We start from the raw sequence: 13,797 nt of genomic DNA, 5'->3' as shown, positions 1-13,797 counted from the left end.
ATTAGACATTTTTGCAAATAATTCCAAATGAAATACAGAAACATCTAATTTACATAAGTATTCACACCCCTGAGTCAGTACTTTGTAGAAGCACCTTTGGCAGCGATTACAGCTTTGCGTCTTTCTGGGCAAGTCTCTAAGAGCTTTCCACACCTGGATTGTGCAACATTTGCCTATTATTCTTTTCAAAATTCTTCTAGCTCTGTCAAATTGGTTGTTGATCATTGCTAGACAACCATTTTCATGTCTTGCCATAGATTTTCAAGTAGATTTAAGTTAAAACTGTAACTCGGCAACTCAGGAACATTCACTGTCTTCTTGGTAAGCAAATCCAGTGTAGATTTGGCCTTGTGTTTTAGGTTATTGTCCTGCTGAAAGGTGAATTCATCTTCCAGTGTCTGTTGGAAAGCAGATTGAACCAGGTTTTCCTCTAGAATTTTGCCTGTGCTTTGCTCCCGTTTCTTTTTTATCCTGAAAAACTCCCTAGTCCTTAAAGCATACCCACAACATGATGCAGCCACCACTATGCTTGAAAATATGGAGAGTGATACTCAGTAAGGTGTTGTACAGTGGGGGAAAAAAGTATTTAGTCAGCCACCAATTGTGCAAGTTCTCCCACTTAAAAAGATGAGAGAGGCCTGTAATTTTCATCATAGGTACACGTCAACTATTACAGACAAAATGAGAAAAGAAAATCCAGTAAATCACATTGTAGGATTTTTTATGAATTTATTTGCAAATTATGGTGGAAAATAAGTATTTGGTCAATAACAAAAGTTTCTCAATACTTTGTTATATACCCTTTGTTGGCAATGACACAGGTCAAACGTTTTCTGTAAGTCTTCACAAGGTTTTCACACACTGTTGCTGGTATTTTGGCCCATTCCTCCATGCAGATCTCCACTAGAGCAGTGATGTTTTGGGGCTGTCGCTGGGCAACACGGACTTTCAACTCCCTCCAAAGATTTTCTATGGGGTTGAGATCTGGAGACTGGCTAGGCCACTCCAGGACCTTGAAATGCTTCTTACGAAGCGACTGCTTCGTTGCCCGGGCGGTGTGTTTGGGATCATTGTCATGCTGAAAGACCCAGCCACGTTTCATCTTCAATGCCCTTGCTGATGGAAGGAGGTTTTCACTCAAAATCTCACGATACATGGCCCCATTCATTCTTTCCTTTACACGGATCAGTCGTCCTGGTCCCTTTGCAGAAAAACAGCCCCAAAGCATGATGTTTCCACCCCCATGCTTCACAGTAGGTATGGTGTTCTTTGGATGCAACTCAGCATTCTTTGTCCTCCAAACACGACGAATTGAGTTTTTACCAAAAAGTTCTATTTTGGTTTCATCTGACCATATGACATTCTCCCAATCCTCTTCTGGATCATCCAAATGCACTCTAGCAAACTTCAGACGGGCCTGGACATGTACTGGCTTAAGCAGGGGGACACGTCTGGCACTGCAGGATTTGAGTCCCTGGCGGCGTAGTGTGTTACTGATGGTAGGCTTTGTTACTTTGGTCCCAGCTCTCTGCAGGTCATTCACTAGGTCCCCCCGTGTGGTTCTGGGATTTTTGCTCACCGTTCTTGTGATCATTTTGACCCCACGGCGTGAGATCTTGCGTGGAGCCCCAGATCGAGGGAGATTATCAGTGGTCTTGTATGTCTTCCATTTCCTAATAATTGCTCCCACAGTTGATTTCTTCAAACCAAGCTGCTTACCTATTGCAGATTCAGTCTTCCCAGCCTGGTGCAGGTCTACAATTTTGTTTCTGGTGTCCTTTGACAGCTCTTTGATCTTGGCCATAGTGGAGTTTGGAGTGTGACTGTTTGAGGTTGTGGACAGGTGTCTTTTATACTGATAACAAGTTAAAACAGGTGCCATTAATACAGGTAACGAGTGGAGGACAGAGGAGCCACTTAAAGAAGAAGTTACAGGTCTGTGAGAGCCAGAAATCTTGCTTGTTTGTAGGTGACCAAATACTTATTTTCCACCATAATTTGCAAATAAATTCATAAAAAATCCTACAATGTGATTTTCTGGAATTTTTTTTCTCAATTTGTCTGTCATAGTTGACGTGTACCTATGATGGAAATTACAGGCCTCTCTCATCTTTTTAAGTGGGAGAACATGCACAATTGGTGGCTGACTAAATACTTTTTTTCCCCACTGTATTGGAATTTTCCCAAACATAGCACTTAACAAAAAGTTAATTGCTTTGACACATTTTCTGCAGTATTACTTTAGTGCCTGTGTCAAGGTTCTGATGTGGATGCGGTGGTGGAGTCAAGCGCAGGACACAGAGGAATAGTCAAGACGACTTTACTCAATACCTCTTAAGGTACACACAAAATAACAGCCTCCGAAACACAAGAGGTGTAACAAATACGCGAGTGCATAAATCCCACAAAAGCCAAAGACACAGAACCTAAACCTACAAGACAGGCGGACAATAACACACAAAATGCAAACCTAACACAGGGGAACTTATAGAATACATAATCAAGACAGAATACGAGACAGGTGCACCAACTAGACATAACCAAACAAACATCGAAAACATCAAGCGGTAGTAGCTAGTACTCCGGGGACGACGAACGCCGAAGCCTGCCCGAGCAAGGAGGAGGAGCAGCCTCGGCGGTCTCCGTGACAGCCTGGTTGCAAATAGGATGTATGTTTTGGAATATTTTTATTCTGTACAGGCTTCCTTATTTTCACTCTGTCAATTAGGTTAGTATTGTGGAGTAACTACAATGCTGTTGCAGTTTTTTCATATCACAGCCATTAAACTCTTTAACTGTTTTAAAGTCACCATTGGCCTCATGGTGAAATCCATAAACGGTTTCCTTCCTCTCCGGCAATCTTTGTAGTGACTGGGTGCATTGATACACCATCCAAAGTGTAATTAATAACTTCACCATGCTCAAAGGGATATTCAATGTCAGCTTTTATTTTTATTTTTTTACCCATCTGCCAAAGGTGCCCTTATCATATATCCTGATGCCTAGTCACCTTACCCCTATACATATCCACCTCTATCACTCCAGTATCCCTGCACATTGTAAATATGTTACTGGAACTGACTGACCATGTATATAGTATGCTTACTTATTTTATCGTGTTCTTCTTATTTTTATTTATTGTGTGTTTTTGTTCTACTTTATGTTATTTTTAGTATTACATTGTTATTGTTGACTAGATAGTTAGGGTTAGAGCTTGCAAGGCATTTCACTGTACTTGTGCACATGACATTAAAACTTGAAACTTCTTTGCAAGGCACTGGTCTTTGTGGTTGAATCTGTGTTTGAAATTCACTGCTCGACTGAGGGACCTTACAGATAGTTGTATGTGTGGGGTACTTGATAAGCTATTTTTTACTCCTGAACTTATTTAGGCTTGCCATAACAAAGGGGTTGAATAGTTATTGCCTAATTAGTACTTAATTAATTTGTACAAATTTAAAATAACACAATTTCACTTTGACATTATGGGGTATTGTGTGTAAACCAGTAACAAAAAAATCTCAATTTAATCCATTTTAAATTCAGGCTGTAACACAACTGTGGAAAAAGTCAAGTGGTGTAATACTTTCTGAAGGCACTGTATCCAGAATGATCTGGATGTGCATAGATCTGAGACACTCTATAAGTGAGTTACAACACAATAGTATATGAAGCAAAACATAACAGTGCAGGTAATCTATGGTATTACAGTATTACAGGGTGGGCTACTAAAGAAACCCATTGTCTAATCAATGAATGTGTGTATTTATAGTCGGCATTCAAATCTCAACCTGTAGCTAGGTTTCCATTCAACTGGCGACAGATTTTAATGCGAATATTCTAAAATCAACATAAAAACAATATCCGCATTTTCCCACCAGAGATGTTTCGTTCAAATTGACTTGTTGCAGATAAAAGACTGTGCGTGATGACGTAGTGCACATAAAAATACCTTTTTGCGATTACATTTCCATGTGCCGAATAAAAAATACAAGTTAAATGTGTTTCCATCGCATCCTCAACTCTACTAATGGATTTCTAAAAAAAAAAACATGTTGGGTTAAATAGCGAGTGTGCATTGGCACGTGCGGTCTAGCCAACAGCGCGCAGATGGCTAGAGCGCACATATAGCTACATGATGAGATTATTATGTACTAAAGAGCGAGATTATTTTTATATGTCAAACGGCAGCCAAGCATCGATGATCATGTCACCAGAACAAGACCCTCGATATTTATTGGAAAGGAGCATCAAGCTCATCACCTGGCACTTTCACCACCCTGTGAAGTTCATAATTTATTTAATCTGTAGCCTAATAAACTGCATGCTTTTTCTGATTTACTTCGATATAATGGCGATTATATCAATATTTGCCCATAAAAGCGTTTCCGCCAACATTTCTCCCATAATTCATTTTACCGACACAAAAAGATCCCTCCTTGTCTAGTGTATTTTGTTTCGTCGACATTTGGAAAGTTTACCGAACATTGTTCGGTTTCCATCAAACCTGTCATGACATATTTTATCCGACATGTAGCCTATGAAGGTTGGCTGGAAAACTGGTTATTGAGAATATCTGCTCGGTCAGCAGTCTGCCTGATGATAGAATAGGAACTGGACCAATAGATCTGTAAATAACCCATTAGTAATGACCGCCTAATTAAGGTGTCTTCAAGAGCCCGTACAAGGCTCCAGTATTGTCAGAACATCCACATCAAACGAGCCCAGAGAATCCCATAGAGTTGGTCACGCGAAACTACAGTCACAAATGAGAATCAAATTAATTTAGGTAAAAAAAGAAAAGAGGTACAAGGAGGCGGGGTCGTCTCCCCCACGGCGGACATCCTTTTTCCCATCCTACCCTTTACTGGCTCATTAGAGCCTCATTAGCTAGGACAGGTGCAGCCACCCACTCTACCCTCCTCGCAGTCCTACTGATGTGCGCTGCTTTTGTCCAATCAAAGCGCTTCAATTCAACTTTGTGGGTGGGGGCAAGCTTTGAGCTGTGTATATGTTGGTGGTGTTAAAGCTTTGATTTGAAACAGGAAGACACAAAATAGTCAATGTATTACTGTGTTGCGGTAACACTTAATCAGAGAAGGACAATACGCTTCTTTAGTGTTCACACTGAACACATCCTCAGTGGTGTCTGGTATTCAGTGGGGAGTGTCAAACTCCTCTACCTAACATGTTGGGTCATCCGGTGTCTGAAATGTAAATTGTATTATTCTCACATTTGTTAACATCAGTCATAGAAGACTGCTAAATGACATTAACCAATTTCTTATGTACCTTATCTTGATAAGATTCTTGGCCATATTTTACCATCCTATTACCCGCAATCAATGAGAAACTTAAAAATGTAATGTCCAATATCCATTCAAGATTATTTTTGTTCATGTATGTTTTAACAATGTCTCCAACAACTATTTGAAAGGTCGTTCTGAGGTCAACAATAAAAATACAAAGTGAAACAATCATATTAAATTATATTTGTTGTTTATTATGTACACAAGAAATCAAGAGTCAAAAAAGTACAAATGTAGCTACACATATTCAAAACTCTTGACATGTTTTTAGAAATATTAAAACAAAAAGTCAAACAAAAGCAAACCAAAAAATGTATTACAGTAGCCTATATTTTACTGTTCTGCAAACAAAAACAAGTGATTTTTGTATGCTTTTGGCTTTAACTCATTTTCTGATATACTGTAGCCATTCCATTACTGTAACAGTGCTATAGTATTTCCTGCTTCATTATATTGACAGTTGTCAATTTGGATAGTCAATGCCGCTTGTTGTTGTCTTTCTTGCTTGCTTTTCTAGCGCCACCCTCCAACAGCCGGCTCTCTCTGTGTCGAACTCTATATGTGGTAGCAATATGCCTGGGGACGAGGTTACTCGTTGTAGCGTGCTAGTTTGAGGCGGGGGATGATGTTCATGGACTGCAGCTCCTGGAAGAGCAGTTTGCAGGCGTAGGGTATCCGCAACGAGGACACGTGACAGGAGGACTTACAGTAGTGGCACCTGGAGACACACACATCAAATACTTGATTGGTTGTAAGCAGTTAAATCTGCAGCTACAATACAAGGAAACAAATCCTTGGTATCAACGTCGATTCTGACTACTATTATAAGGTATCACAGAAGGACCAAAAAGAACACTCACCACCCGGAGTATCCCAGCAGGCCACACTGACCGCACACGTCCACCTCGAAGGCGTCGCTGGAGATCATGAGGCGCTCCAGCAGCAACATGCTGGCCCCGTAGCCAATCAGACAGTCACGCTCCATCTCCCCCAGACGTAGGCCTCCGTCTCTAGAGCGCCCCTCCGTGGGCTGTCTGGGGTGAACAGCAGCATGAGACACAGGCAGGTAAGATGGGGGGGGGGGGGGGGAAATCAGGTAAAGTATGGCTCAAGGACTACTTTCTGTACTTAGTCAACAAATATTATTTTGAAGTTTCAATATGACCCAATAGCAGTGGAAAAAGTACTCCATTTTCATACTTGAGTAAAAGTAATGATACCTTAATAGAAAATGACTCAAGTAAAAGTGAAAGTCACCCAGTAAAATACTACTTGAGTATAAGTCTAAAAGTATTTGGTTTTAAATATACTTAAGTATCAAAAGCAAATGGAATTGCTAAAATGTACATAAGTATCAAAAGTAAAAGTAGAATTCATTTCAAATTCCTTGTATTAAGCAAAACAAGACGGCACAATTTTCTTAATTTGTTTTTATTTGACTGATAGCCAGGGGCACACTCAGACATAATTTACAAACGAAACATTTGTGTTTAGTGAGTCCGCCAGATTAGAGGCAGTAGGGATGACCAGGGATGTTCTCTTGATAAGTGTGTGAATTGGACCATTTTCCTGTCAAAATGTAACGAGTACTTTGAGGTACTCCAAATGTATGGAGTAAAAAGTACATTATTTTCTTTAGGAATGTAGTGAAGTACAGATACCCCCCAAAACTACTTAAGTAGTACTTTAAAGTTTTTTTACTTAAGTACTTTACACCACTGCCCAATAGAGTACAATACTGTAATATTAGATGGGGAGGTATCATGCAAACACAGCCAAGTAAAACTTTTTGGGGCTATGGTATTATTACATCACCAACCATTTAAGAAAAGGTGTTAAAATGGCGTCCTGTGTAAAAGTTAGCCAAACTCTGTATATTTCTCTGTCTGCATATAAAGTTTCTGGATTTATCTTACCTGGTGAGCACAGCTCTGGGGCCGCGGGCTCTGGCGTGCATCTTGTCCAGCACCATGTGCTTTAGCTTCTGATAATACACTGGTCCAAAGTAGATGTAGGCCTCAATTGGCTCTCTGAGGGAGAGAACACAACCCATCATCAAATTCTGGGGCTTTACAGCTAGAGCAGTGTTTCTCAATACTGGTCCTGGGGACCCAAATGGGTGCACATTTTAGTTTTTGCCCTAGCACTCAAGACACCGGATTCAAATCAAAGGCCTGATGAGTTGATTAGTTGAATCAACTGTGTTAGTGCTAGGGAAAAAACTAAAATGTGCACCTGTTTGGGTCCCCAGGACCAGGATTGAGAAACACTGAGCTAGAGAATGCCTATAATAGCAGACACTCAGTGGCCAGTTTATTAGATTCACCATCTAGTACCGGGTCGGACCCCCCTTTGCCTCCAGAACAGCCAGAATTCTTTGGGGCATGGAAACATTGCTCAATTGGTATCAAGGGACCTAACTTGTGCCAGTAAAACATTCCCCACACCATTACACCACCAGCCTGTACCGTTGACACCAGGCAAGATGGGGCCATAGACTCAAGCTGCTTACGCCAAATCTTGACTCTGCCATCAGCATGACTCAAGAGGAACCGGCATTTGTCAGACCAGGCAATGTTTTTCCACTCCTCAATTGTCCAGTGTTGGTGATCGCGTGCCCATTGGAGCCGTGTCTTCTTGTTTTTAGCTGATAGAAGTGGAACCCGGTTTGGTCATCTGCTGCAATAGCCCATCCATGAAAAGGACCGACGAGTTGTGCGTTCTGAGATTACGTTCTGCACACCACTGTATTTGCCCGTTTGTGGCCCGCCTGTTAGCTTGCACAGGACTGCTGCTGATTGGATGTATTTTGTTTGACGCACCATTGTCGGTAAACCCTAGACACTGTCGTGCGTGAAGCCCAGGAGGGCGGCAGTTTCTGAGATACTGGATCTGGCGCGCCTGGCACTGCCCATTCTAACATTCAATCGAACAGTAAATGAATGCCTTGATGCCTGTCTGCCTGCTTTATATAGCAAGCCACGGCCACGTGACTCACGGTCTGTAGGCGCGAACCATTTTCATGAACGGGGTGGTGTGCCTAATAACGTGTATAATACTGTTAAAACAGTGTATACAGAAGTCATGTTCGTAGCCATGCTGTAATGCTCATACATGATGTATACATTCATAAATACAACTATCCTGGTTAAACCAGACTGAACAATGCATTCACCACTGTTTCACTTCTCGTATCAAACAGTCCGATTTAACCAGGCTAACATACAACACTCATCCATTCCATGTCTCCTACTCAAAATAGGTCTGTGTGTTTACCCGGTGATGCCCGAGGTGACGTAGTCCTTGCCCTGGTAGTTGTACCCATAGCGGATCAGGTCCTCGCACACGTCCTTTACCTTGCTGCCCCCGAAGGCCGTGCCATAGTGGAACCTCCCGTCCATCACCCCCGCTTTACCAGCCAGCAGCTCAATCAGCTTCCCCACCTGGTGGAGGAGACAGGGTCCTTTCATTAGGCACCAAACGGGGCAAAAAACTGACTGAAATAGGGAGGGACTACCTGAACTTGTCCAATAAGAAATACTAATTTTCTAAACATTTTGCTACAGTGTGCCCTAATGAATACAACTTGTCTCATCACAATCATTTCAAGACAGTACATACGGGATGATAATGAACGAAACTATGTTTAAGATTAGATGAAAGAGCAATAACTCGTGTTCTAGAGCATTTAACGTTAACAGTACACAGTTTTACTGGTTCAGTGGTTTATGTCCTATTTTAATGAGATTAATTTAGAACTGGCTAACCAGTGTGTGCATTCTCTAGCTAATCAATAACATTGATTGATCAATTAAGTGCCAGAGGGAAACAAAAACCCAGCAGGAGTGTGGCGGTTGTGGGTTGTGCAGAAGCTACCACTAAGGTCACAGGCAGAAGGACCCCCTGACCTCTTAACTTTAGCACACATGATCATTCTCTCCAGCCAACCATTGATGTGTCCTGTCCATGACAATGCTAGCCAATGATAAGAGACCACTGTCAACAAGGAAAATTAAACTATATATAAAACAGAGGCAGTAGAAGTGCTTAATTCAAGTTGACTCTGTAATTCTCCTGCCCTCTAAGAAACATAATGTGAAAACGTGCCTGATATTGCAAGAATTGATTTGTGTTGGGCCGGCCCGGGTTTAGCTTATGGTTTGATTAACAGTGTAGCCTATATAGACCAATGCGTGGCCATTGCTGTGGTGAGAGAGAAGCGCACCTGTATCTCTCACAGAACTAGAATGAGATTCACGTTCTATGATCTCGCTCTGATAGACATGAGCCTGCAACTCATCTCTCCAGCGATGCACTTCATTTATTTCCTTAAAGAATCATAGCCGCGGGAAGGGTGCTGGCGGTGCCGCAGCACACCTGATAAATTTCAATACATTAGCCAAAGTTATAGAATTACTGCGTCTGTTCAGAAATAAATGAAATAATTCTGAATACTACACCAGGAATGTGTAGTTCCCCCCCCTGGACTGTGTAATGCTGCTACACAGTCCACACTTTTATATGAAATAAATAACTTTGTCATATGTTGCAAAGATTTCATCAGGTGTCATTCAGCCTTTTAGGTCCATTGTTAAAAAAAACAACTGAATACCAGTAGCTACCAAACTTCCCTAACAGCGGTTTCCACAGCAACCGATATCTGTTAGTGAACAGTAAGATTGCGTGTTCTGGAGGCCCATGATAATCCAGTCAATGGACGTGTGTTCTGGAGGCCCATGATAACCCAGCCAATGGACATGTGTTCTGGAGGCCCATGATAACCCAGCCAATGGACGTGTGTTCTGGAGGCCCATGATAACCCAACCTATGGACGTGTGTTATGGAAGCCCATGATAACCCAGCCAATGGACGTGTGTTCTGGAGGCCCATGATGACCTAGCCTATGGACGTGTGTTCTGGAGGCCCATGATAACCCAGCCAATGGACGTGTGTTCTGGAGGCCCATGATAACCCAACCTATGGACGTGTGTTCTGGAGGCCCATGATAACCCAACCTATGGACGTGTGTTCTGGAGGCCCATGATAACCCAACCTATGGACGTGTGTTCTGGAGGCCCATGATAACCCAGCCTATGGGGACGTGTGTTCTGGAGGCCAATGATAACCCAGCCAATAGAGTACGGGGGATAATGAGCACTTTGTCTCTAAAGGGCCAATTGAAACCTGTGAAGATTGAGAGTCAACACAACAGCTTCTGTTGGGCTTCTGCTTGTGTTGGACATCAGAAAGAAAATAAGTGTAGAAAGTGAGTGAGAGCTATCGAAGGCTTTGGGGCCTAGGTTTCAAACTATAAACTCTTAACAAAACAAAATATAATTCATTTTCCCCACAAGTTAAAAGCCACGTGAAACTTGGAATATTTTGATAACCAAACAAAGTCTGATCTCTCACATTCAGTTCCCATGAGTGGGTCCTTGTACCCCCCAAAGCAAAGAATAGGTGATGTTGAACTGTGTGGTGGTACCGTACCGTCATTCTGGAGGGGTAGCCGTGCGGGTTCATGATGATGTCAGGGCAGATACCCGAGTCACAGAAGGGCATGTCCTCCTGAGGAACGATCAGGCCACACACACCTGTCACAAACCACAGAGAGGGAGACAGAGTTAGAGGCCCAAGTGCAGGTACAGATTATACTGGATATTTAGCGTAAGCATTCTTTATGCGTGGATGAAAAGTACCCACTGTAATCAATGAGATATGCTACAGCTGTGCGTGAGTGAAGTGAGCTTGCGATCTTTATACACTTTAAGTCAATTTCAAGAGTTTCTATGCACGTCTCTGAAGCGTTTTCAATTGATTTGATTTTTGCCTCCGTTTACTGCTTCTGGTGAAGAATGCTAAAAACACCAATAACCGAAGAAAAACATGACACTAGCTGGGTAGTTCCACGCCAACAGTTACCCCCAGTGCAACATACACTTCCATGCTGCTGTAGTCTGGTGGGGCCTTCTTTAAAGTCACATGACGTGAGAAGTAAGGTGCCTGGGACTGGAGGCCTTAAGTGTGAGGGTAAATGTTTGCCCAGGAGCCGAGGCACTCTTCCATACCTGGCCAGAGCAAACAGATTGTAGGCCCATTTGCAAATGAAAAAAGGAGTGAGAGAAGAGAGTGAGCAGGAAGTGGAGAGAGGTGCTTAGCCTGACAGTGAGACCAGGATTACACACACATGACTTTGTCAGTCCAGCCCAGAGAGGAAGTGGAGGGGGATCAACTCAAAGGGAAATCAAAATCAGTGCACGGGGGAAAATGCTGTCTAACAATACACTCTAGGACCTGTTGCTCACTAGATGGGGAACGACAAATGATACGCCCTGGTTCAAAACGTCACATAAACAAATGTTCCTGTAGTTGTGTATATTATACGTGAGGATAACAAAAGAAAGTTAGAATATTACATAAAACAGGGGGTAGAGAGGGAGAGAGGGGGGGGGGGGGGGGGGGGGTAGAGAAACAGGTTTATGGAGGGAAGAACAGGTGTAAAGAGAAGTGAGGAAGGGAAAAGCAACAGGCAGGAGAAAATAGGCCAGAGGACCAAGGATAGAGAAACATAAAGAGGGAAAATGGAGTGAGAGAAGGAGCAGGCAAGAGAGAGGATAAATGAGAGAGAGAGAGACTAGTTCTCATAGCAGACGTCCTTGGTGTTGTTGGCTTTGTGGGAAAGTGAATGATAAAAGAGGCATATAAATCAGAAGAGAAAGGCAAGACAACAGCAAGGCCCCCATCACACCCTATACAGATCCACACTGGCAGCAAGGACAATTGGCACACAGCACTCACAAGCACACACCAACCCCCACCCACCACCCCTGGCCTGCACAGCCAACAGCTGTGTGTCTCTGTGTGTGTGGTAAATAATTAACTTATTCTGCTCTGCTGACCAGAGCTTATGAGACTAGTCATGACCAGCTAGATGGGGGGTGGGTTAAAGAGATTCTCAGGTACTTTGTATACTTTTTAGCCAGTAGTTCTGAAAGTATTTCTCATGAGCCAAAAGTGGTCGAAAATTGCAGATATGCTCTCTCTCGCTCTACTGTGTGTGCATCTTGCTAGCTGTCACTCAAATAGCAGGAGGCTGAAGCTCATTGGCTAAAACTCGAATTTCTAGGGGGTTGGCCCATGTGGGGGAAAATGTAGGGATTTCGTGGCTAATTGAGGTAAGACAGTAATTCTGCTCAGATTATGCAAGTATGAACTAAACATTGACACATCCAGCCCAAAGCGGGATGTGTCAATAAAAAAATACTTAGTTGCCAAAGTTCCAGAGCATGTCTTTAATAATCCAGCTAAACAAAACATAAAAACTAGTACATAATTGCTTTTTAACAAATCACTCAAAGGGTAATTTAATATACATTTAACAAATACATATGTATCAATAAATAAGTAATTTATAACGCTAATGCCATCCCAACAGTATAGTCAGTACATAACCCTCCTGAGGATGGCTGTAAAAACGACATCTCATCTTCAGCCCCAGATAACTCCAGTGCAATAACGCCAAACAACCCAAAACATTCCACCACTGCTACAGTACAGTGCTACCACTACCGGTTTTTCACTCCATCCTTTTCCCAGATCTAGCATCGCCCCTGTCCTGCTAGGCCTAACCCCTTGGCGACCCCTCACTCCTCCAGTAAGAGACAGTGGACATTGTCCCTTGACTATACTGACCGGCCAGCCCCAGCAGCGACCCCTTTAATGAAGTGAGTAAATTATGCATGGTGCCAGTTAGCTTTCTGATTAAAACATCATACAGGTCTCTCATCTAGAGGGAGGTGCAGCGGCAAAACAATGGTGGTTGTAAACACTTTTCCCAGGAGCAGCAGTGTACTGCTAGGGTCTAATATATTTGCATAGTCTGGCGCAGTACAAAAAGCCAATTACTTGAAAAGCAGAGCCCCTCTAAAGACGAGGGGCTCTGCTTTGCAACACGGAATGTTGCAAAGGAATGTCCCACTTCAGTTTGTAAACGATGTGTAATATTACATGTGTATGTCCTCTAGTGTCAGAGTTCATGCAGACGCCTCAGGCCTTGCTCCCTCCCCCCCCCCATGAGTACCATATGACTATGGCTTGTCCCACCTAGCGACATTAAAATGAAATGTACCAACTAAGTCGCACTGGATAAGAGCGTCTGCTAAATGACTAAAATGTAAATGGCCCTAAGAGCGCAGAACAGGGAGGGTCAGTTATACCTTTCTGTCCGTGCCGACTGCTGAACTTGTCTCCTATCTCTGGTCTCCTGGTCTGTCTCAGCAGGATCTTGATGAGGAAAGCATCGTCTGCGTTGGAGGAGATCATCACCTTTTCAATGTACGAGTCTGTGGAGCCCTTGTAACTGTAGACAGGAGAACACAGGCATCAGCTGACCTGATCTGACAAGGCTGAATAGGTGAAGGACGGACCTGAAAGGACTGGGTTGTTAGCCGTCATATGGGGGGAAACTAAGTATTTTGCTCAAATGTCA

General features: G+C 42.8%; 1 protein-coding gene across 1 annotated transcript in view; it reads right to left on the bottom strand.

The window, feature by feature from the left end:
* Nucleotides 1-5,484: 5,484 nt before the first annotated feature.
* Nucleotides 5,485-13,797, bottom strand: part of polr3b (polymerase (RNA) III (DNA directed) polypeptide B) — a 30,854-nt gene continuing 22,541 nt past the window's right edge. Inside the window, exons 23-28 of the mRNA XM_084168198.1 lie at nt 13,526-13,668; nt 10,800-10,903; nt 8,586-8,752; nt 7,226-7,339; nt 6,170-6,343; nt 5,485-6,027 (exon numbers count right to left, since the gene is read on the bottom strand). Of these exons, the coding sequence (XP_084024324.1) occupies nt 5,898-6,027; nt 6,170-6,343; nt 7,226-7,339; nt 8,586-8,752; nt 10,800-10,903; nt 13,526-13,668 (832 nt within the window). The 3' untranslated portion in view covers nt 5,485-5,897. The remainder of the gene's footprint in view (nt 6,028-6,169; nt 6,344-7,225; nt 7,340-8,585; nt 8,753-10,799; nt 10,904-13,525; nt 13,669-13,797) is intronic.

The sequence above is a fragment of the Coregonus lavaretus genome (genome assembly GCF_964263955.1).
Source record: "Coregonus lavaretus genome assembly, chromosome: 9".
In the NCBI taxonomy this organism is placed as follows: Eukaryota; Metazoa; Chordata; class Actinopteri; order Salmoniformes; family Salmonidae; genus Coregonus; species Coregonus lavaretus.
This window is presented reverse-complemented; position numbering and strand designations above follow the sequence as displayed.